General features: G+C 36.8%; 1 protein-coding gene across 2 annotated transcripts in view; it reads right to left on the reverse strand.

Annotated features, from left to right (window-relative positions):
• Positions 1-272: 272 nt before the first annotated feature.
• mgat4b (alpha-1,3-mannosyl-glycoprotein 4-beta-N-acetylglucosaminyltransferase B) overlaps positions 273-24,412 on the reverse strand; it is a 110,579-nt gene continuing 86,439 nt past the window's right edge. Inside the window, exons 9-15 of one of the 2 annotated variants that reach the window (XM_088932181.1) lie at positions 14,189-14,319; positions 13,095-13,202; positions 12,408-12,601; positions 12,001-12,079; positions 10,464-10,551; positions 6,615-6,727; positions 273-5,784 (exon numbers count right to left, since the gene is read on the reverse strand). In XM_088932181.1, coding sequence (XP_088788307.1) covers positions 5,761-5,784; positions 6,615-6,727; positions 10,464-10,551; positions 12,001-12,079; positions 12,408-12,601; positions 13,095-13,202; positions 14,189-14,319 — 737 coding nt within the window. In that variant the 3' untranslated portion in view covers positions 273-5,760. The remainder of the gene's footprint in view (positions 5,785-6,614; positions 6,728-10,463; positions 10,552-12,000; positions 12,080-12,407; positions 12,602-13,094; positions 13,203-14,188; positions 14,320-24,412) is intronic. The other variant, XM_088932182.1, reaches the window with a different exon arrangement.

A 24,412-nucleotide genomic window follows, 5' to 3' on the forward strand; every position in this document is an offset into this window, starting at 1 on the left:
TGTTTCATATGGAATGTTATGGCAAAAGGCCAGATCTGGCCTTTATTGGATGGTGACAATATATGAAAAACCTGAGTGTGGAACACACTGCCAGTACACTATGCTGTACTGACCTTTACAGTCTGAGCAGAACCCCTGTCTTCTGAATCATGTTTGTGGGACTTCAGCTGCTGAGCCTGTACACCGAACAGAAGCATTCCACATTTTCATCCATCTCAGAGAAAGTCAGAGAAAGGGTTTGTAACGTCCAAAGAAAAGGAAAAAAAATCCTCTTTTCTGTGATTTCAGTTTGTTTTATTACAATTCACAAATTGGATAGAAGATAACATGAAATATAGTTTATCTAAATTATACAAAATACAACACACATTATCATAGATATGCATTCCAGTGCATCTCAGAAAAAGAGATTGTGGGGGAATAAAATGCACACCTTTGTTCTGCAGGTGATTCCCATCTCATCTCCAGCTCCTCGCAATTTGATTGGCCCCGCCACACTTTCAGAAACATGAAGCTCAGCACCAGTGCAAAACAAGAGCTTGAGATTTATTTTTCACCCCCTTGCTGCCAGAATACTAGATGTGTCAGACTGAAGTCTTCTGTATATTCTCAAAGAAATAAATTCACCTCAGAGGTTTCATTATCAACATCTAACTAAACATTTTTTCTCAGTGTTTCCCAAATATTAAAAATGTCATGTCATGTCATTTGCCAAACCGCTTTATACCATACGGTGTCACGGGAACTATTGCAAATTTTGGGAGATTTTTGTAAGAGGAAGGCAAGTCTGTGGAATGTTCTTTGAGGATTTTGAGCTTCATTTTGGAACTTTATCACATACATTCATCATTCAGTACTCAAGCACTGAGAAATAATAAAGTTTACAAAGGAGACAAGGCCATTCACCACATCTATGGACTGACATTACATAATCTGGATGTATAGAATTGATTTTTGAACTTTTCTTTTTACTCATTGATGGTTTAAAGGTGCAGTTTCTATGCAGTTTGCTTATTATGGGTAGATTTTACTGGTATCTTCTCTTTCAGCACACAAAAGCCATTTCTAATGATGAAAGTAAAATGAGTAAAACCACTTTTATATAGTGTAGTATGATGCAATACACAGACCAAAACTCGCAAGAACAAAGTAAGATATTTCCTTTCTGTTGAAAGAACGGAGAAGATCTGAGAAAAATCTTTCTAAACCCAAAGACAGACCAATATGGAAATGCTAATCAAGTCGTTCATTAAAATACAATTCATATATTGATTACTGCACCGATATAGTTTGGCTTCAAACTGAGCTTGAGAGGTTCAGGAACTGTAGATTGGGTACCCAGCCAAATCAAAGTGTGCATAGGTCAGGAGAGACTTCAGAGACAGAAAACAAAATTAAAGTTAAATCAAACGGAACCTTACAGGATTACAGGGGCATGATATTTAAAAAGACCCATCAGTACCATGGTAACTGGTGTGTGTCTAATCAGATGCCACGTTAACATAGTGTCTTTGAAAGCAGTAGCTTGCTGGCTACATTTCCCATTAACAACTACAACTATGGACAATGTTTGCACTCTCCCTAGTCCAATTATATTTTTCATGCAAAGTGCTTTAATTCAGGATAATATAGCTAATTTTGGAAGCGAAAGTGGAAACCGTAAAACTCACTTCCTTTTAGATAGCAAGTTACTTATGCTATACATTTTTACTTAAAATACCAGCCAGAAAACAAAACAGAATATTATTTAAAGTAAGTGAGCTACACTGTCTTACATTTTAGATACTAAAATGTTTTTTTATGATTTCAAAATCCTATACTATAGTTAGTAGAGTATCTGGGATCTCTTGGATAGGAGATTAATATTTTTACGTGACCCATCCATATCCACGTGTCCTAAGCAGTAACAATTTCTAACATAAATTAAAACATTTTTTTTTTTACTTCTTCAACTGTTCACTTGTTGAATTTTAGACGCAATGCAGACATCTTTATTTTTCTATCTGCTTACTTTGCTCTGTGGCATGCTAAAAAATTCTGACAAATTTCTTCCTCCTAGGGACTGGGGGAAATGATTGAATGCTGGATTATATCTTTATGTCCAGCAGCAAACCATCATGATGGGAGTGAAATAATTACTGTCATCATTATAGTTTGGCTCTGGGATTTCTCAATCATCTCAAAACATATACTGTATACTGTAGGAGTTGTTAGTTAAACATGTCAAATAACTCCCCTTCCCCCAAAACAATTGTATGAACTCCAGTACAACAATAACCTCAGAATCAGTTAATGGGAAATGTAGACTATATGAAGGGAATACTCTTCCAAATATAAAAAAAAAATCCTAATTTTGAACATTTAGTGCATGTAGGAGTACTGTAAATGAATTACCTTCATACTCTTAAGTAGCAAAACAGATTACTCTGTAAATGTATTTTTTCCTTTGTGTTCAACATTGAACACAAAATCTCTGTGTTCTCCCATCCCAATATCCAACCCTAATCTCTGATACATTTGGAAACTCTAATTTTTTCCAAGTTTTTTTTTTTTGTTTGACTTCATATCAAAATGCCAGAAAGGAGGCACATTTTAAATGCAGTGTTATGTTCAGTAGACACAAAGGAAAAACAAGAAGTAAGTCAACACACTCTCAATGGGATGCAACAAATATGACATAAAAACAAATACACATTGTAACCATTTTGCTGGAGAAAAGCAGAAAAAGAGAATGTTAGCTACTATTAATAATAAACCTTATTTTATTCAGCACCTTCAAAAGTGCTTTGTGATTATTGCCTTTAAAGTGCTAAATAAAATAAAGTTTATTGTTAATACTATTAATAAAAGTTCACAATTTAGTTCTAGGTTTTAATTTATGTTTTTTTTTCCTGTTTTCCCTTTGTCTCACTGGCAGTCAAGGCAATGGCAAAATATTATACAGTTTGCTGAGTGGAAAGATCTTGATGAGAATTTGTTAAATGTTCCCAGTTAATGGAGCTTCTTTTTATTTGCAAAGCCTTTTCCAGTTATACATTCAAAAACGCAGTGGTACTGCTCCTTGTCTCTATGTGAGAAAAGAAAAGCTGATACATAATTGTCAGACAGCACTTTAAAAACCTGAAAAACACCCTTATTGTTACAACCTACTGAACAGCTATCAAGATGTCAAATGGGACTTGTATTTTCAGTTGTGCAAAAAGTTAAAGTAAGAAGATAAAGCACCCTTTGGAGAACATATTATTCTCTAAGTCACTAAAAATCTATTAAAAAACCCTCTTTAAAAAGAAAATGGCAGTGTTGTGGGCTTTTATTTATTAAGAGCTTTTCTGTGCAATCATTTTGGTTCCTCAGGCCAAAAGCATTGTCAAGCAGGTTTAAGCATTAAATCCTACAAGGTTTATAGTCCATCAAAACATCTGAGATATAAAATTCTAAAATAACCAGAAATATATGTTGATTTTTATTTGAAATCCACAACAGTTTTCTAATTTATTTAACCCCCTCCAGGCTGGAATCACCTGTGTTTAGAGCTATTTGTCTTTTTTGCAAGTTCCAAACTTCACAGTGCCTTAAGGGAGAATGAGTAGGTGAGTGCTTGCAGGAGGTGGGATGTGTTTCTCACTGATATGACTCCTGGTGGGTACAAGGAGTTGTTGTTGTGAGGCAAGTCAAGGAAACACTACTCCCCTAAAGTTCTGCCAATTGCACGCTGCTGATTGGGTAGTCCGGTCAAAATTGACTAATAAGGTCATCTGGTCAAAGCTGGACCTATGATCCCACTCAGTACTTTGAGCCTGCATCTTTACTGGTTGTGCTGGTCTGAAGCCCCAGAGTATGTGTTTATTTGCTTGATTCCCAGTTTTGTAAAGCAAACATTACCCTCTATGTAGCAATACAGACAAAATTGTTCCAAAAACAAAAGCATCCTCTGAGAGGAAAGTTATTTTTGACATGGTTGTGGAATGTATTGTCCTGACATAAAGATGTTGTTTAAAAGACTGCTTAATTACAGGTGAATTGCAAGAATAATGTCTCCACCAATGCAATTAACAAGAAGACAGAACTGCTTACTTTCTTCTATGACTTCCTCAATTTTGCTGCAAACACAGTATTAAAAGCATTTACGAACCAATTTTACAATTTTATTTCATTTTGTAGTTGGATAAACAATCATGTCTTAGACTTAAGGTTGACCCCTAGATATACATGTGGGTGCCTTCTCTACACTGTGCCTTTGGCTGCCTCTAGACATTTTCCAAGATCTCCGTTCTGTTATAACACATCCACTGATGCTGCATACTGTATTTAATAGGAAGTGCACTTACCCAGGTGTGCTCCTGCAAACCTGCTCATCTCTCAGGCCAATTTTACTAAAATTTGAAAGTAAAAAATTCTGGTTTAAGGGAACAAACCTGATATGCAGCTTTAAGTCTTGAGACTGTGACCAATACCAAAGTTTCTGTGCCAGACACGCAACACGACCACCCACACCCTTTGGAACACCGGATATATTAATAACATTTTATTTTGTGTGTTGTTGTGTGTGAAACTTTGACATTCACTTAATTTTTATAATTTTATAAAATGCAGATTAGGCTGTCCACAGATTTCAAATAATAGTGTCAACAAACTAAGCATGGTATCCATCTATATTTTCTTAACCTCCAAATATCTGTTTTTACTATATCTATTTATTTTAGACCTATTCATTGCACAACTTTACATCTTAAAGATGTATTTAATCATTATCTACAGCATGTGATATTCAATATGATACCTTTAATGTCTTTTCTCTTATACCAGCCAGTAATAAAGCAAAATAAATTTTGAAAACACTCAAACATGCCTGCAGCTCCTAAAATGATATGTACTTTTATCTGTAAACAGCATTTCCTCAATAGGAATTAAAGGTGCTTTAGGGTCTGTTTGAATCTGTATGTTGTTGTATTATTTAGTTCGTTGATGCAGCTCTGAGTTCATGTTGTATTAAGGCAAATTTAAAATGGATAAAAGACAACATCCACAATGCTTCCATTCACAAAAAAAGCTACTAGTGAAGAATAAGATAAGAAACATTTTAACAATGGTGTTTGAAAAGGTCTTTACAAACTAGCCATGTAAAAAATCTGATGTTTAGAGTGCAAGCATTCAGACCTTATTTCGCAGGGCTTTTAATTTTCTAAATATCATCTGGCAGTGAGGGGGTTTACGGTGGAAGATTTATTTTAATATATGTATGTATATCTAGTTAAAAAATCATAAATAAAAATAATTAAATTAAATTTTGGCAAAAAAAACAACAGCACTTTTTTATATAATCTTACATAATTTAACAGTTAAAGGTTTCATTTTCAAAGGCAATGCAATCAATTTTTAGTCAGTGGGTAACCTGGGTTACACTGTGTAAAGTCTTCCATTCTGAAGCAGCATTTTACTTTTTTATTGGGCAAGCAATCCAGCAAGCCCATCCATATCACCAGTGTAAATACAATTATTCAGAACATAAACCTATATACACATAATTACAGCTTATAAAATACAGCTTCTTCTTCCTTGTGTCTTTGTTTTACAAGTCTGGCAGGTCCTCACATATTTAGCTGGCAGTTCCAGCTCATCCTGCTAGCCACCTTCTGGCCAGCAGGGGGAGTACTCACACCACACTAGAGATACTAGTTACTGAAGATTTCAATTGACTAGGTGCAAAGACTCCCATCCTCCATTGAAGGGTCTGTGAACTCTAGAGGTATTTGGCTGATGTCACTCAGCTTTCTTAATGAATATCTGAAACAGGCAAAGAAAGATAAAAGCCATTATTTTCAGGTTTTTCAATACCATATTTAAGAAATGCATTTTTCTTTAAGGGTCATTCATTTTAAGAATTTAGGAAAGGTGGAAAAAGTGAAAGCAGAGCACGCACAGCACTGTCATCCTAGGCAAGTAATGCTTTTTGGTTTGACTATTTTTAAGACTTTGCTTTCACAACCCACTCCATTCCTTGTCTTGTAAATCTCAGGGTGAGAAAGACTGACCTTAGAGAAGAAAGCAGTTCTTCAGCTGTCATTACAGAAGGAATAAAATACAAGTCTGAAATTATTTACCATACATACGGTACCTGTTTCTAAATGCGGCTGAAGCGTACAAACTAATTACTAGCACTCTCTTAAATCGAAAGAACTATGAATAGAACTTCTTGTTTTCAAGTAGTTTGGATTCTGAATGAAAACAAAGCAACAAATGAAAAAATGCATTTTCTGTCACATCATAACATGGCCATCATAATATCAACCCCTGCTAGGAGTTTTACAAAAACGTTCTGTACGTTCCATGTAATTATAATCAAAGCCCCTTGTACCTTTTTACATGACATGGCAGACCTAGTTCTTATCAAGAAATTGCATTTCAGACCAGATTGCAGACCTAAGCCAGCAGCAAATCCCTTTTAGGCTGAAGGATGTGGAAAAGTTGCACAGCACGTCACCAGAGTGAAATCTGCAGAAGGAGATGTTTTTAGAAACCTGTCTGAGCCGCCGACTGGTCTCCTTTTGTTTCAGTGCTGTGTCATGCATTTAACTGTTGTGTAGAGCCAGAGATAAGCAGGCTGACAGACCTACCTCACTAAGGATAACCCAGACTGGGGAGTCGGTCAGTACAGACAGACGGATGGCCTCCAGAGGCCCAAAGGAGGTGTCCACCTCACCCTCAGCAATCCCATTCAAGAAAGTCCCTGTAAGACACAACTGGGCATCGTCTAGTCATGCCTGCAAGGTGAGGACAATCTACAGTACGTCCAATATATCAGCACAGATCATCTTGAGCCCCTTTTGTATTTCTGTAAGCAAACGACATTACATGACATTTTTGTCATTGTGGTAACACGGGTAATTGTATGGGGCTACTTTAAATCACATTCACTCCATTTCAAATCAAGTTAATATGATTCTGCTGTGGCCTCAAGTCAGGTTGGTAATACCTCGATTGAGTGCAAAACCGTGTCTGGGGAAATGACAGTGATATCATACTGATTCTGTCGCATTCTTTATCCCTGCTGGCATCTGCAGGATTATCTGCCATATACATGCCACAAAAGATCAGAACAGAAAAGGCATCAAATCTGAAATAAAGAGGATATCGCAGAGTCTCTGAAATGGCTTCACGCATGAGAACCGTGCGGGAGCTGCATCTGATTCTGTTAATGAACCGGGACTCAAAGGGAGAATCCATATTGCAATTTTCAAGAGCAATGAGTTTGTTTATGCTTCCCGTATAAATTACACTGATGCGAGTTGTATGCCCCGATGAGCCGTTAATATTGTTATTATGAGCCCACAGAAAAGGAAATGACATGTGAGGACTGGTAAAAGGCTTGGCTATGCAGCCCCCGAGATGTCCTTGAGAACAAATGTCCTTGAGAAAGGTTGACGACATCCATGTTTTAGAGGAGGCAGGCAAAAGCCTCATGGAAATATTCCTTAAACACACCGAGACAATTGGTTTGCATTGTATTGTAAAACACAACAAATAAAAAACACTTGTATTTTTGACATACAAATATACTTGCAAATTTCAATTTCATTTCTTAGTTATACACAAGGGCTGACTACAGAATAGTAGCCTACCACCATAATGTGTTTATCCAGCATAGCCAGCAGCTATATCACCCTGCAACCGACAACTGTCAGCCCGTTGAAGCTGAGCAGGTGTGAGCCTGGTCAGTATCTGGATGGGAGACCTCCTGGGAAAGCTTAGGCTGCTGCTGGAAGAGGTGTTAGTGGGACCAGCAGGGAGTCTCACCCTGCTGTCTGTCAGGGTCCTAATGCCCCAGTATAGTGATGGGGAGACTATACTGTAAAAAAGGCACCATCCTTTGGATGAAACCTAAAACCGACGTCCTGACTCTCGGTGGTCATTAAAAATCTGAGGACGTTCCTCAAAAAGTGCAGGGATGTAACCCCAGTGTCCTGGCCTTTACCAATCATGGTCTACTAATCATCCCCGTCTATCAATTGGCTTCATTACTCTGTTCTCCTCCCCACTGATGTGTGGTGGTGGAGGGGATTCCCTATTACCTGTAAAGCCTTTTGAGTGAAGTGTCCAAAAAAAGTGCAATATAAGTGTAAGATATTATTATTATTATTGTTATTATTATTGTTGTCGTTGTCGTTGTTTACAGTTGCATTCCCACTTTACTACTCATTAGTAAGTGCAGTAGAACTTTGATCCATTTAGTCTTACAGGTCACTCTGAATCACACTGTTTTTTAATATTAGGAACACTTGGACTTTAGGAATCAATTAAGCAAGTAATTTGCACAGTTAAGAGAACTCTAGTGCTATGGGCTAAAGGGTAATTTAATTTTTGCACCAAATTATCCCTAAATTAATTCACTACCTGTTTAAAATGGTAGTGACCTATTTAATTCATCACAGTCTAATTATTCTAGGTCTTTAGAAGTTGCCGACTTTATTAAACAACCTATAAAACTGCGACTGGATGAATTCTGTCTCATTCAAAGACAGAATAAGACAATGGGCCAAATAGAAAGTGGTAGAAAGTGAGCCGAATTAAACCATTCTTAGAGATCATAGGCTGTTTTTCCACCTTTGAAAGGAAGTAGTTTATTTCCCTTTTTATTTTTGTTTGCAGACAAAAGAAAATGTAAGTACTGCAGTGCCAGATTTTCTGTCGACGTAAAGACTTGTGCTGTTGTTCCTAGTCCAGCATGTAACAAAAACCTGCTACACTGGGGCTCTCCAGGGGCATGGTTTGACACATCATCAATGTGGAAATCCGAAAACAAAAAGCATATCCAATTTTAAAGCAAAATGCATTATCATATGTATTTACTCAGAGGCCACGTACATGTCCACTGGCACGTAATCCATGTGTACAAAAGAATAAATAAGAACAAATTACCCACTAACATGGGGTGTTTAAAGGATCTGTGAGTGTCTACTCTACTTTCATAGAGTGTCTCTAGTGTCACAGCAGAGACATCAGCAAGGCAGGGAGACAGAGAGGCTTACAAAGCCTCTGACTGAGAATCTCTTACCTCTCCTACCTGAGCAGACCATGTGGTAGGCTTAGGTAACAACTGAAAAATAACTGAAAGGAACTGTTGCTACTACAAAAAGCTTCCCATTCTGATATTAGTCACACTTGGGGACTGACTCATTTGGAGAGAACTAAGGGTGATATTCAATTCTGCTTTTGCTCAGAACAGAAAATACTCTGTCTCCAGGACGTAACTGCAAAACCTAAATGAAGACAACCCTTATAATAGAAAAAGCAGGTATGAAAAAGTCAAAACACTAACATATTTTTGTATGACGTAGAGGGAAGTTTGTATTTGTACAGAAGGTTTTGAATCCTCCTGAAGGTTTATTTTAAACTTGCACTAATTCCCTAATGCACCCGGAACTGAAAAAAAAATGAAACATCAAAATTCTGAGGCTATTGGATTTGTTTTTCAATTTTATCCAAACACTAAACAACCACTGGATTCAGTTCCCTGATGGAAAAAAGATTCAGACATTTTTTCTCTTCTCTTTCACATGTTTTTATTTTTGCTTCTACTCGCTTATCAAAATTTATTTCAGTCACTGTATACACACGAGTCAATATTCAACCAAGTTGTTTTCTCCTTTTCACTTAATAAACAGCTGAGTGTTTCTGTTAATTTAAGATGAATTGTAATGACTGTAGTCTTTTGGATCTCTCTCTCTGCTAATGTCTGTTGTGCACATTTAGAACCAGCCTTTAGCAACTCCATTTTTATTATTAGTTGAATAATAGGATGCCCGCAGCCAAGAATAATGTAACATTTTTCCAAATGTATCCTGATTCCTTATGGGAGTATAACATTATCTAGATAATGTCAGAATATTGCCTTATACCAAGGGTTATTCTGCATGCATTCTTCTATTTTAAAAGAAAACAGTCCAGATAATTACTCATACAACACTTTCAACATAAGGAGCTTTAAAAGGAATAATGTTTGAGTTATTTTTTTTTTAAATGATTGTTTTTAATACTGTAAGTGGTTAAGGGCTGCCATAGCAACATTCCCAATGGTTTATGACAAAAAGCTACAGGTAGAGGTAACAAAGTTGATCTGTTTTATAGTATTTTTATAGGTGAAATCTATAAAAAGAAGTGATTGTGAAATCTGCTATTGCATGACAATGTACCATGCAATAGAAGATTTCATTATCATGCAGCAGCAGAATGTACATAATTACAACAGTCTGTAATTTAGATTGAATATTGACAATAAACACACACTAATTCAGAATACAGACTGGTGAATAATAATAATGAAGAATAGGCTTCATCCTTTATGTTAATCTTTTTAAGAGACAAAATGGTTGTTATCATCATTAGTTTAAACATCATGATTTGTGTGTATGTGGGGAAATATAAACTTTTAAAAACAGTATCTCTAGAGAAACAACTGGACTTACCAATTCTGATAAAACCATCTTCAGTTCTGTGGTACTTAGGTGTTTTCTCCCTTCCATCTTTCAGAGCCTCTTTCTCAGATTGTACATTCTGGGAACAGACACATTAGCGGTCCAGAATGCTTTAGACAAATTGTGATGCAGGATCTTATCCCAAAGCTACATTCTTGCTACTGTATGTAAGGGTTTATTAATCCTGGTACCAATAATCCCGGTGTCACCTGGTTTTCTTTTAAACTGGAGTTTTTGTATTTTGACTTAACTAATAATTTGTTAGACAGTTTTATTTGCTACCTGCCCCTAAAGATTGCAGTTTTCATTTTTTTCCTATTCAGAATTCATAAACACAGTCCTTAAAATTTCAATGTTTGCAAAATTCAGTTTAAGAATCACTATTTATCCGTATTTTGACCAAGCAGTGTTTTTTACCATATGCTTATTATCAAACACTTGAATGTAATTTCCACTTTACTTTGTAGGAAACAAGCACAGTAAGCACACTTAGTTAAGTATTATACTACTACCTAAAGTATAAGACTCACAGTCATTATACAGTGGTTTTTAAACAGTAATAACAGCTATTACATCAGATTTAAAACTACTTTCTTTTCTTGTTATCAGTTTTTAATTATACTTTTTGGAATTGCAACAGTTGCAACCCTTTTGATAAAGTACAAAGCTTCCAATCGCATTGAAATACGAAATAATGTTTGAAGCTATTTCAAGAACTTTGCAATGTGATTTCCAAAAGTAACTACAGACCAGTCCAGTTTTTCAACAAGAGGAAAACAACTCAAGTGCAAAATATTTCTTTTTGAAAATTATACTAATAATCTTTTTGTTGCAAACTGACATTACCAAATTGTATTACATCTTCTTAAAAAGCATTTGTAATTATTGCAAAGAGAAGCCTGATTTGACTTCATCTATGAAACTGAATAATGAATAATTTGGTCGTATTTGGGCATATGCACACAGACATCAAGGGCTGCTTTTATCTAATACAGAAATGTGTTCAGTATACATGGGGATAAGATAGCAAAAGTAAAAAACCTACAAATATCACCATATATGTTTTAAAATGGGTAGTGGTTTATTGTATCTTTACACATAACCTTGTATGTGCTCACACCATGCTGTAGGTGCTACCAGTGATCAGCAACTGATTTGAAAAAATAAATGCATTCTTTTATTTCTGCCTACATAGTGTTATTGTATTGATTTATGTGGCAATAAAGAGGCTGGTATATTATCTCCAGTCCATTTTTTCACTTGCTTTCCATAATGGTTTGTTGGGTCAAACCAGCAAAGTTGGTGATTGGGTCTGGTTACACAAATCGGGTAAAAATACAGGTCTTGACAAATGTGAGATACGTTTACGCAGCCTACTTTTACTAGTGACTGTGGGGGGTTATTAGAGTTTAAAGCTTAAAAACTCAGAAGGAGTCAGGTGACTAGACCAGTCAAAGGCACAAAGCTTAGAGAAACCTATGAGGCTGAAATCCTGCATTTCTGCTCTACGTGGTTGTTGCCAACTCACATCGAATGGCAGAACCTCTATAGTGGTGTTGAAGAGCTTGTCCCCTGGGTGTTCTATGTTTCCACTGCGGAAGAAGTACCTACAGGGAGCAGAAGAAGAATGAAACTTTACAGTCTATAATGAATCCCACCGAGCTTGTGCTCTGTACCAGACAACAAAAACAACAGCGCATGATAATTTAGATTATTGTGAATAAAGGGGCAGATAATTTGTCTTCAAACCTAGAATGTATGAGGAGATACAGGGTAGAGGTCCTTTTTTGCTCAGTAATTTGTGACAGAAAGGTGTAAAGATGTAAAGAACCGTTATTTGGTTCCAGAAGTGTTAAGGCTAAATTAAGCCTGCAACGTGTTTTTGCAGGCAGTTTCTGGGAGCTGCAAAGGTGAGAAACACAGTAAAATACTCACTTCTCGATGCGCACTGGCGTGAAGAAACGAATGCGGATGAAGTCTCCGGCCACAGGGGTGAATGCCCAGAAGAAGTCCTCGCCCAGGTAGGCCTTCTCCAGAGTGAAGTGTTGGTAGGTCTTGAGACTGGTGGTTACCTCAGCAGGGGGGTTGGCATGACCTTTGTGAAGAGTTTGCTTCCCAAAGTCTTTGTCCTGGCACAAATTCATTCATTGTGCATAATTCCACCACACAGGGGAGCCAATACCTAGCTTATGAAATTCCATCTTACCTTACAGCGGTAAAATCAATAAACATTTGATCAATGACCAGAATGTAAAACAACTTTGCTTCCTGTAAACTACATTTTCATTAAAAGAAATGCATTCTAAGATAAAAATTCAAGGATTCAATAAATGCTTTTCTTTAAATCATGTCTGGAGTGCCTAATGTTATCTTAATTTCTTAAGATAAGACTCATTACTGAATGCCTTAACATCTGTATGTCATTTTTGGGGAATCATATGTAATTGTTTCTGTTACAGGCATCCTCTGTGTGAAGTGTGTTTTGAACAGAATTTGTGAAATAAACTGTTTTGTGATTTCTTTGCCATTCAGAACTTCTCAGACTGGGTCTTAACGGGATTCCCAAGGAGCCAAGAAAAGAAAAAGGAAACGCAGATGCAATGAATCGCTGCTTAAACTAACCTTCAGCTTCTGGATCTTCCCAGCGAGTGAAGAGTGAGTTCCCACATGCTGGAAGAGAGACGGCTTGAAGCGAATCCTCAGGTTAGCCTTCTGTCTGTCGCAGTGTTTCTAAGGGAGTCACAGAGAAAACAGGATAAGATCTTTCTTATGAATTCCTTCTTATGCTGTACTCTCCTTTTTTTTCTATTCTGCAGCCTGTCCAGGTAACTCAGAACTGTCTGAACACCACCTTAGGGTAGGGGGAGAAGAATCAGCCAGGCTCTCTTGGCAACACAACACTCCCTGCTGCCTGCCTGGCATTTGCTTATCCAATCAGCGCTTCATCTCCAGCATGGAGCCCAGGTGCCTGTGGTGTTTTGAAAGACAAGTGGCATGAAGGTGGGCAGGTTGGATGTGTTTGTCTACACTTCCTCGTTCTTGCCTGCGTTAAGGTCGTGTTGCCGTGAGCCGAGACACGAAAGACGTTGTGTCTTTTGGGCGATACCAACACTTTAACAAATAAAGTAAGGGGTGATTCTAACTCTGTCGAGTTTGAAGTTAACTGGTCTGTTTTAGAACGGACGTTTGCATATGGGCAAGCATTTCAACGTGAATTTTATGACCCCGCATGGACCTTAAGTTATCTCAGGAACTGCAATTCAGCTCGTGAAGCAGTCCCAAAAAGAGAATTTTAGATATAGACGTTAGAACGTGCGAGTCAGACCTCCATCTCGGGGGACGCAGGGCCACAGTTTTTTTTGGTCATATTATCAATTGCCTTGTCTGTGCCACTACATCAGCTAAGTGTGAAGCCACATGAGACCTCTGTCTAAAAAATATCTCGGTCTGATATTTTAAGAAGAAAAAAAAAAGAAAAAGAAAAATCCTTACATTTCCTTATAGGATTCCAAGCCCGGAGGCCTAAGAATCTAAACCAAGCAACTTTTCTATCCTGCTCAAACAGCTCACTTAAACGGAGAAATTGATTTGCTTCATTCCTATCTCCTTCTTTAACCATAGCTAGAAAAAGGAAAACAAAAAGATATCCCTTGTGCTGACAGGTTTGTTTTAGAATTCAGGCCCTGGCCCCCTTCCACTTGTGCTCAGGTACTCACTGCATCTTTCTCTGGGTTGCACACTTTCACCCACAGGATATGGTCAAGCAGCCAGTCGATGGGCTTGTCCTTGTAGAACATCAGCATGAACTCCACGATCAGGGAAAGGTCCAGGGATTTGAACATCTTGCCTGAAAATGTTCAGACAGTTATTCTGTGTCACATAATCTAATAAAGCAAAAGAAAATAAATGCAAAAAGTGCTGATCCACGTAGGAAATGAAAGAAAACACTGATAAAACACATGTGCATGCTGAGTTACAGATTCAACAATACACTTTGAAAACCGAGACTTGTGTTAAGGTAGACAGAGCGAAACAACAGAAACTGTCCAAACTTCTGTATTTATGCAAACACATGTGATGAGTGACCCTGGATTCTTGAAGCTTTTGATGAAACATCTGGAAGCTGCTTGGATCCAGGCACACAGAAGAGAACCAAAGGGCTGGATGGATTGGTGCAGCTCAGCTAGAGGTCAATTTGTGAGATGAGAACAAAGCCCCAAGCTAATACAGTTCAGATGTGTAGATATGAGAAGACAGAACTGGTTATCAAGCTTACATCTGACAGATTTCAATCAGAGCTGTGCCATCCGCTTGTGATCTCGGCAGGAGCATTCTACAGAAATGCTTGTTTTGTTTTTTTATGAGCTGGGAGTGTAAAATTCAAAGGCTCTGTTGTCTGTTTGACTAAAAGATCCCACAGCTTGTGTTTCCCCTCTTGGAGTTTTCTTGCTCCAGCACTGAGGTCTTCATGCTGCTATATTTCAGTGGAAGTTAGTTACAAACGCATTGTCTATAGAACCCATTTATCTTCTTCCCTACTGCCTACACCTGGAATCAATCAACTTCCAACACAATTACCTCGCTCGCTATCAACAGAGAGGTGGCTGTTGACTACCTATTTAGTGTCTTACATTGATACTTTCTGTTTAAACCAGACTTTATTAATGCAAATGCAATCTTTGCAACCAAAAGAAAACCTAAATATTTTTGTTTTTGTCTGTCTAGAAGAAACAAAGCATTGCAAATATAGCTGTTTTGGGAAAACACACAATCACTGTATAAAAATACCCATATGTATAGAAATACTATTTACCAAAAACACCTCACCATAAATTCAAAACCTAATACTCTAGCCCATGAATTCTAAATACATTCTTGTATATACAATTCATACTGTCATTTGTCACTATGTAGGTTTTTTTTGTATAACACAATGCTCTCTTATTAGCATTTAATACTGCCTGACCTGACAATAGTTTTGCACTTAAAAAGAGTTTTCATTATTGAATCATTCATAGAGATGTTTAAAATATTTCACTGCTTTGTTACACAACACCATTTAATTTTTTTTTAGATTTTTAGTTTTTACTGCTCTGTAATATTTGAAAACAATACAATTCAGAAAACCCTTACTATAAAATAGTATTTGTTGTCAGACTGTCTATTACATTGAAAGGCCGGAAGATTAAATACTTTAATCAGCAAGCTCACAGTGTAACCAAGACAAGGCAGGAATGTTGGAGTTATCAGGACATGTCTTGTCCTCTGTAGCAGTGAAGGGCAAAGTTGGCTTGCCAGACAGGTTTTTTCATTACCACCAATCTTTGAAATGCTTAACTGAAACAATACAGGGCCTAAAAGTGCTATCAACCTGTAGAAGTATTTAAACAAGGACAGAAATAGCTTTTCACATCAACAAACCACAAAACAGCACTAATCCCTTTTTGCCTAAACATCAACTGAACTAAAGTTACAGTACTAAAATACCGACACTAAAACAAATAAAAACTAACAGTTTCATTATGGGGAACTCAGAGAATTGTGATCCTCACGAAGCTGGTGTTTCATGGGTAGGTCGGTCATCTAAACAGACTGGAAAAGACACTCAGTTGTAACCTAACCACCAACAGTATTGCTTTATGTTTAGTTAATCATAAGAATAAAGAACGACTCAAGGAAAAAAAAACTCTGTCCACAAAAACCAAGCTAATATTGGAGGCAGTCATGAACAGAAGGTGCTTTTAAAATTACACACAGGGAACCAAATCCAATTCAGCTGTCTCTGTTTGCGATTTGAACACTTCCTATCTGCACTCAAACATCAGTAAATACAGTAAGGCCCTGTTGTACCCTACAGTGAAAAATGCATAAAACTGAAAGTAGTCTATCACCCCCTCAATCACTTTTCATTTTAGAAGGCACCTTCTTAAAATCACACAAATCACTACATCTCTTTTCATTCCACCTGTCTTCTTCCTTCCTCCCTTTCATGTCACTTTTAATGCTAAATATGCAAAACAGTGAACAGAAATAGCTGTTAGACTTTCGAGTGCTAACAATGCCTTTCTCTCTATCTAGAATTTGTAGAGCTGGCAGGTGAGTGAAAAGAGTTGCCACTTAAGATGAACCCAGTCATAATTTACAGGATAACAAATTTGCTGTCGGCAGTGGAACAAGATCCTTGGCCTTTGTTATTCAAGGTTACTCGATAATAGCCTCCAGCTTGGTTTATTAAAGAGTAAGTAACAGTGTGATCTTAAAGCACAGCACACATTCCCTGAGCTAGCAAGTCATACTGTGAAGAGATGCCTCAATATGTCTCTTTAAAGGGAAAACACAACTAAACAAATGAAATCATGCAAAATTCAAACATTTTGAAAAGGGGAACTGAGGGACATATCATCTAGGGGCCCTCAAAATACTTACATGAATGTATCCATATATACAAGACTTCAATCAAGACATCTGACCCCTTTAACGGCCACTTTCACAAATGATGAGTCACTCTACTCTTTCCCTTTGGAGATTCATATAACCCTTACCAAGGAGGAAAGGCATCAAAGACTCATTTTTCCTGGTGCTCTATGTTACTCTGTTGCTACGTTGTGCTATGACAAGGGAGACTGGGCAGCCTCTCATCAGAGTTAACAAGTGGAAGAAAGGGAAGTGACATTATTTTTTTGCATTTTTCTTAATTCAAGGAAATACTGTATTACAAATGCTTGCTTTTCAGTATTAGATTACAGTACAAGCTGCTAAAGCATCAGCAAACAAAACGAATGGACAGAGTTAAACACTTACAAGAATTTAAGGGTTATGCAACATACCAACCATTGAAACTACTAAGTCAGGGTATACTGGCTTACTTAGGGAAAGCTATCCAGTGTAGTCAGTCATGATCAACTAAAACTCATTTTACTTGTGACCTTCAAACCTATGCAAGAGAAAAAATGTGTGTTTTTTCCATCTCAGTCTCCTTAAGGGTCTTTTCATTTCAGCAGTTTTTAAAGATGAAAGGGTTATTTGTCTTTCTCTTTCAGGTCACCCTATAAATCCAGAGGAGAAAGTAGCTTTTCTAATGATAAGATGCCATTTCCATGGTGAAACTGAACCAATTTCACGCAGACTACCCCAGAAAGTCTGCCATTCCCTTGATAGAGAAATAACGGTCGCTCCCATTCCTCTTTAATCTCAACCAAAAGCTAAAAATGTTTCATCAGCCATGGTTTGCTTTCTGCTTGCCTTTGGGAATGTCTGCATTGCCTTTCTTGCAAAACAAATAAGTGTTTCTGCTGCCTTAACTTAGAAACAATAATAAACGGAAGCCTTTTATATGGTAAACTAATAAGCAGTACTTCTGCTGTACTTCTGTTTTTCTGTGTGCTGATATTGCACACATACACAAAGAAACCTGAGCACAAACAGGTCTGTTTTCCAAACTTTTAATGCTCATGTTGCTTGGTGTAAGTACAATTAAAGCAGCTTATAGGAACAGATTTTTTGGCCTGGAAAATAGAGTGTTAGATTCGTGTATTTAGAATTCTTCAAGGTACAGTATTTATTGATCAAGTCAATTATGGGAACATCTTCATCGATCAGCAATGATAGATAGGCCTAGGGAAAAAAGCAAGAAATGAAGTTCAGAAAATTGAGGATGGAAAACAGGAAGCAATTCTTTACACAAAGCGTTGTGGGAGTCTGGAAAAAGCTTACTATCTGCTTTCTGAAGCTGGGATACTTTAAGACACAAGAATCTCTGAAGGCTATGTTTTTAGCAACAATGCAAGCAAAATGTGCCAGATGACTTTGTGTCATTTGTACCCTTTTGTTATGTTCTATGTTCTGATATAAAATCATCTATTTAAAATGAAGGTGAAACAAGTGAAACCTTATCAAATTGAAGTTTCAGGTGGTAAAAAACTGCTACTTCAGGCCAAAATGGGAGTCTATCTTGACTCACTGTACTAAGGTAAGTTATTCAGAGATCTACGCACCTTGTCAATTCAGATACATTATATATACTCTTGATGCTTTCCACTATCTGCAGGTACTTAGAAAACATTTACATACACATACACACAGGTGGAAAGTTTATATATGTACAAAGAATTTAGAAAATATATTATCAAACAAATATGTACAGAATAAACATTTGACTGGTATAAGAAACTGGATTGAAAACTTAAAATATATATATAGATTAAAAGTGGCTGCTTAAAGTAAGATTAATCTTTTCTTTTATAATCTCATGCTGCAAAGTGTGGTTATACTTAAACCTTAACATTGCTGGTTACAGCAAAATATAGATTAATTCTCTACATGTCTTGAGATTTTTTGAAAAATTCTTTTCAGTTGCCTTTCAATTATTTTGGGTGAAGAGAGATTTTCCGGTGTTCGAAGAAACCATGTGTGACAGCACTGGCACTTTAAGAGCTTAATTTGGATTCACTGCTCATTCCATTTGCAGTTCATAGATTTCAAATGACTTCTGCTCTGAAGTATCGAGGATCTAATCACAGCCCAAAGTCGTTAGTTAAGCCGACTACAGGACTTGCATGAGAAACCACACATCTAACACCCTAGATCATCAGTGGGAAATTGACTTTATTATACAGCTTCTGTTCAGTTCTCAGATTGCAAGACTAAACACAGAACTGCACTGGACATCTCAGAGCTGACAGACTCCTGGGACCAGTTGGCACTGTTAAGTCAACCCAGCAGGCATTCTTAGGATGAAGAGTGAAACACAAACCAGAGGACACAAGAGGAATCAGCCATACTGTTGAAGCCCATACCTGGCTGCATTTAAGAAATGGCTCCATGAGATCCTTAGAGCTGCCTAGATGGCCTAAATGGCCTCATCTTGTTTGTAACTGTTCTCATATTCTCTTGTATGCACATTATATTCTTATGTACTCTGGCAGAACAGAGATATGTGGAATACATGTCCATAATCCCCCCAAGAACCCAATCCATTAACATGGAATATACCGCTCAGGTGCAAATTACAATATGTGTGTCCATCACTTTGTTTTAACTCAGTTATGTGTTATCTATAGTAAGAATGCTAGGCAAAAATAAAATACTTCACTCACGTGTAAAGGGAAAGGGACAATATTCACTTCATGTCTCACTCTACAATGAACAGCTCATCATGCTCAACCATATGCAAATAATCATACATATATATTTTATGAAAATGCATAGTAAATGATGCAACCTTGGTGATGAACAGATGTGATCAACAGATGTGTAGTTAAATTGCAGTCAACCTTACTGCTGAGTGGCTATTTTACAATAACTTCTTGCACCACACTGAAACTGAAAATAATCTGTAATGTCCAGGATTATTTTTCTTAGATAAACCAAAGCTGATAAACATGTAACATTCAGGTGAATCCTTGATTAAAAACAATTATTTGCTTAATTGCCTGGTCTGGGAAGAATCTTTGATTATGAAAATATGCCTAATTAAATTATTGTTTGTCAATGCTCAGCTGATTATCTGTTGCATTTCTAGCTCAATCAGCACAAAACTGCTGATTAGAAAGTCCAGTACAACAGGGTTTAACTACTGAAAGAAGAGATACTGTACATAAAGACATGTTCAGACATGACAGTGGAGTATATTTAAACCTAGACAAGTTGGCTACAGACGTCTTGCAAACAGGAAATAGACCACAGTGCAATGCTGATTTTAATCAAGCCATCTACAGTAAAGACGTAAAAAGAAATTAAAGTATCTTACAACTGTAAGATATTTTTAGGAATCTGGACTCTGGATCTAAGAACAGAGGGCTTTTATTTTTTGTGTTTAAATAAAACCACCATTCTGATACATAACTCATTGTGATTTCTACATACATTCAAATTAGACCAAATACTAGATGTCTAGGCAGTATGGAGAACACAATATGATTGCATAAACTGACACAAAATGGTTTTTTTTCATGGTCGAATTAAGGATGTTGTATGAAATGAATGAATGGTTATTACAGACAGCATGAAAATAACTTAAAATCACGTGTTTCCCTTTTGCTTTTCAGTTTCCTCTATTAAACGTTAAATTGAAATAATACCGTGGAACACTGAAGCCGCCCAAAATATTGTTCAGCACCTGCATAAAGAAGGGAGAGCTGCTGAAGCAATGTAATTTAATTATTTTTCATAAATTCAGGATTAGCATGAAGCTAAGTAGGGCTCATTTACATTAGAGAAATATCATTATGATAATTACCGCAAAATTGTGAATTCATTAGCTTTCAATGCACATGTGCACATTATTGTAACTCAATATATGTTACACAGTAAAGTGTGATTAATGCTTAAAAAGGAAAAGGTTTCCCACATAAATATGTGCTTTTTCCTGATGGAATTCAGTAGATATACTGTATCATATGGAAAGGAGATAAAAGGGCTGTTAATGCTGTTATGAAAACAAATTATTTCTGATCCAGTTGACAATTTTAATTACTATGTCAAACGACCTGTTAATGAATTAGTCAGATGTGCACTAATATTCAGAGCCTTGAACAATAACAGTTAAGAAAGAGATTAAGATTAGATGGAGTGCTTAGCAATGTAGTCATTCACCTGTATATTTTCAACTTGGAATAAAACTATAAACTCTGAGCCTCTAAGTGAAGCCTGTGGAAAATATGGAAAAGATCACAAGAGATTTTTATGACCTCATATGAGTTCAGACTGGCAGCTGATGATATACAGCAGTACTCTTGATTTAGGAAATGGGGTAGCACACAAAGTATTCTCTCAAGGGTAAATCTGTGTAGCCTATTCTCCTTTTAAAAGACAATGAAAACATCTTGTGACTCAGCCCTTCGAACTTACATTCATTAAGTGAGCACTTGAAAAGGACATTCAGCTTTATCTTCTCAACTAAAGCAATACACATTTCAGTTTCACAGACAAAGGCCTAATGTTAATAAAGCCTTAGAGACCCTCAGTCAGGAGATACACATTCCCAGGGGGCTAGAATTGGTAAGCGTAAAACTGACAGCTAAAGAAGATTATAGCCCAGAAAAACCTGTGGTGTTAAGCGTCTTTATACAATCAGGCAACTTCAGGAATTTGCTCATGACATAACACAAAAGCAAACAAAGGCTCTCCAAGCACTAATGGCAGTGAACAGCCAATGTATGCAGTATGGCCAGGAAACTAAACACGCAAGGGTATAGCAGAACACAACAGCACTTTGGGACCTATTTATACTTAACCATAGCAAGGCAAGTAATGGCTCTTAGCAGCTGAGGAAATTGAGCTATATGCAGGGAAAAGCATTTTCCCAGACTTGACATTACAAGGGCAAAGCACAGTTTTCATGAAAGCAGGTTTAATCCTTTGCCGTACAGACTGGAACCACCCAGCCAGAGTGCAGCAGTTTTAACTGATCACATGGTTGCTCAGTGTCAACTGCAGACTGCTCCAGGGTGATTAGATGGCCTGCTGTGATTCTATTGTCAACTGAGGAGGAATTAGCTGGATTTTTTTTTTACTATGGAGCATTGTAGCATCTGTCAATGCAATAAATGATCGATAATAATACAAAAGTACTTCTCCTGTGTAACTAGCCTGAAATTTTGTGGAATCCTGTTGCCTGGGTTTACTGTACAAACACTGTTTGACTGATTAAAAAGTTGATTTATATGTGAATAGGACAATATTTAAATTATGGCTGACACAGTGGCACAGTGGTTAGCATCGCTACCACACAGCACTGATGTTGTGGGTTCAATTCTGGATTCTGGTGTGCTGTCTGTGAGGAGTTTGTATGTTCTTCCTGTGTTTGCATGGGCTTACTCTGGGTGCACTCCCACAGTCCAAAAACATACAGGTAGGTTAATAGGCTTCTGGAAATTGGCCCTAGGTGTGTCTGCACTGGAACGGGCTGGTGTCCCATCGAGGGTGTGCCCTGCCTTGTGCCTGTCACTTGCAGAGAATAGGCGCCAGCTTCTCTGTGACCCCACATTGGAAAAAACAGTTATAAAATGAATGGATATTTTAATTCCGTCTGAACCACTAAGACTGTAAATTCTTAAACATCACTCATGAGAGGTAATTAGCATAATGTGGGAATGTAGTTTAATACAATTAGTAAACAGTTTAGAATAATAATTTGTTTTCTGTTGTTAGGGGGAATTACCAAATGCAACATTATTGCTTGCATGAAGACTGTATATGAAAATGAAAAACTACATAGTGCTGTGTTGTGTGTAAAAGTTTTGTTATGATTTCAGGAAAAGAAACATAGTTTAGATTAATTTTGGGCTTAATTGAAAGAAAAAAAAACAATATCATGTATATTCAGCTTTGCCTTAATAATAAGAGTTCATTTTCTCTATTCACTAAATATGAACAGAACTTACTCTACTTAGGAAAACTGCAGAATGTTCACAAATATACTGCTTGTTTTATAAATCACTGTTTAAAAGAAAAAAACACAACTGAAACACCATGAAGGAGACGATTTATCTTGTTAGCTTAGCTTCAGGCAGCAAATGTACTAATGTGTCATTACAATAAACGTGTCATTATCGCCAGTAGACAGAATCTACACCTTGCAAATAAAATATTGCTTCCTGCCTCTGTCAAAGATTATTTTCCACAAATTCTTAATCATAGGCAACCTTCTAAACAATAACAAAATTATTATTCTAAAATGAAGCACCTGTATTTTGATCAAAAATGCATTCATATAATTTCGGGCACTAGATTCTTACTGATTCGTACTGTAGTTTCAGCTCTTCCAGAAACAAATTTATCAAACACTTCCTAGAACCTTCTGGAACATTCTGGTTCTTATTTGTTAGTTACTCTTGACAGAAGAGTGTAATACTGTTCAAGTACAGTATTTGATCATCCACAGGAATTAAAGTTAACTTTCTCAAGCCAACGTATTTAAATTAATTTGCAAATAAAACAGAAACAAAGAAGTCATTCACAGACCCTACAATAAAGCAGAAATACCTTTCCCGGCACCAGTATACTTCATTTCACTTCCATAGAGAATTAGTGTTAAAAATGAAACAAAGTTCCATATTTATTATCCCAAAGGATTATTTTTTGATTAAAAAAAGTTACAGAGAGTAATTGGGTTTCTTCTTTTGTCCACAAGGTACTTTGGAATATATTAAAATAAAATAAAAAACTTCAAAAAGGGTGAGATCTTTCTGTATTACAAAAACATCCATCTCCCTTCTTGGTGAAACCCGTAATGGTTAGGTTGTCTTCCAGACGACAAGCAAGTTAAGTACTTTGGGGTCAGAATAAATGCATTACTGCAGTTTTGCTTTCAAAAGCTATAACATCCATCATTTCATGCCAAGGCTTAGCAATGACAGTGATGACAGATTAGTGTTCATTTCCTTGGCTTTTGACATAGAAATCATAGCAAGGAGAAACAATTGTAGCTTGGTGAGCCAGTATTTAGGTTGCCTTCAAACTTCCTTCTTTTTAATAAGTAGGCACATACTCTATCCTCACCATGTAGGACTGGGCTAAAGCTCACAAAAATGTTTAAAAATTGTTCGCAGAAGACAATTAGAAGATAAATATAAATGTATAAAACAGGGGGTAGAACTACTACACTTAGAGAACTAAAAATAAACAACACAATAATGCCTTTGAGTCCAATGTTGCTGACCAAAAAATCCTGAATTAAAATGTTCCTGATTTTTTTTCTTTTAAACTTTGAAAAGCACATAACTTAATCACCTTCCTAAATGGCAGCACAACTACAACAAACTTATTTCTGAGTAACCTTTCCTACGAATACAGAAATGAAATATTATATTCAGTATTATATTTCTCATCTTCAGCAAGTCATTATAGACTGCTTGGGACTAGAACAAATTTCCTTAGGTTCCATCTCCACCTAATTTGTATTAACTGGGCAGAAGCCAGTTGGTCACTAAGCAGCCTGT

The sequence above is a fragment of the Atractosteus spatula genome, chromosome 14 (assembly GCF_055471065.1).
Source record: "Atractosteus spatula isolate fAtrSpa1 chromosome 14, fAtrSpa1.hap1, whole genome shotgun sequence".
Classification (NCBI taxonomy): domain Eukaryota; kingdom Metazoa; phylum Chordata; class Actinopteri; order Semionotiformes; family Lepisosteidae; genus Atractosteus; species Atractosteus spatula.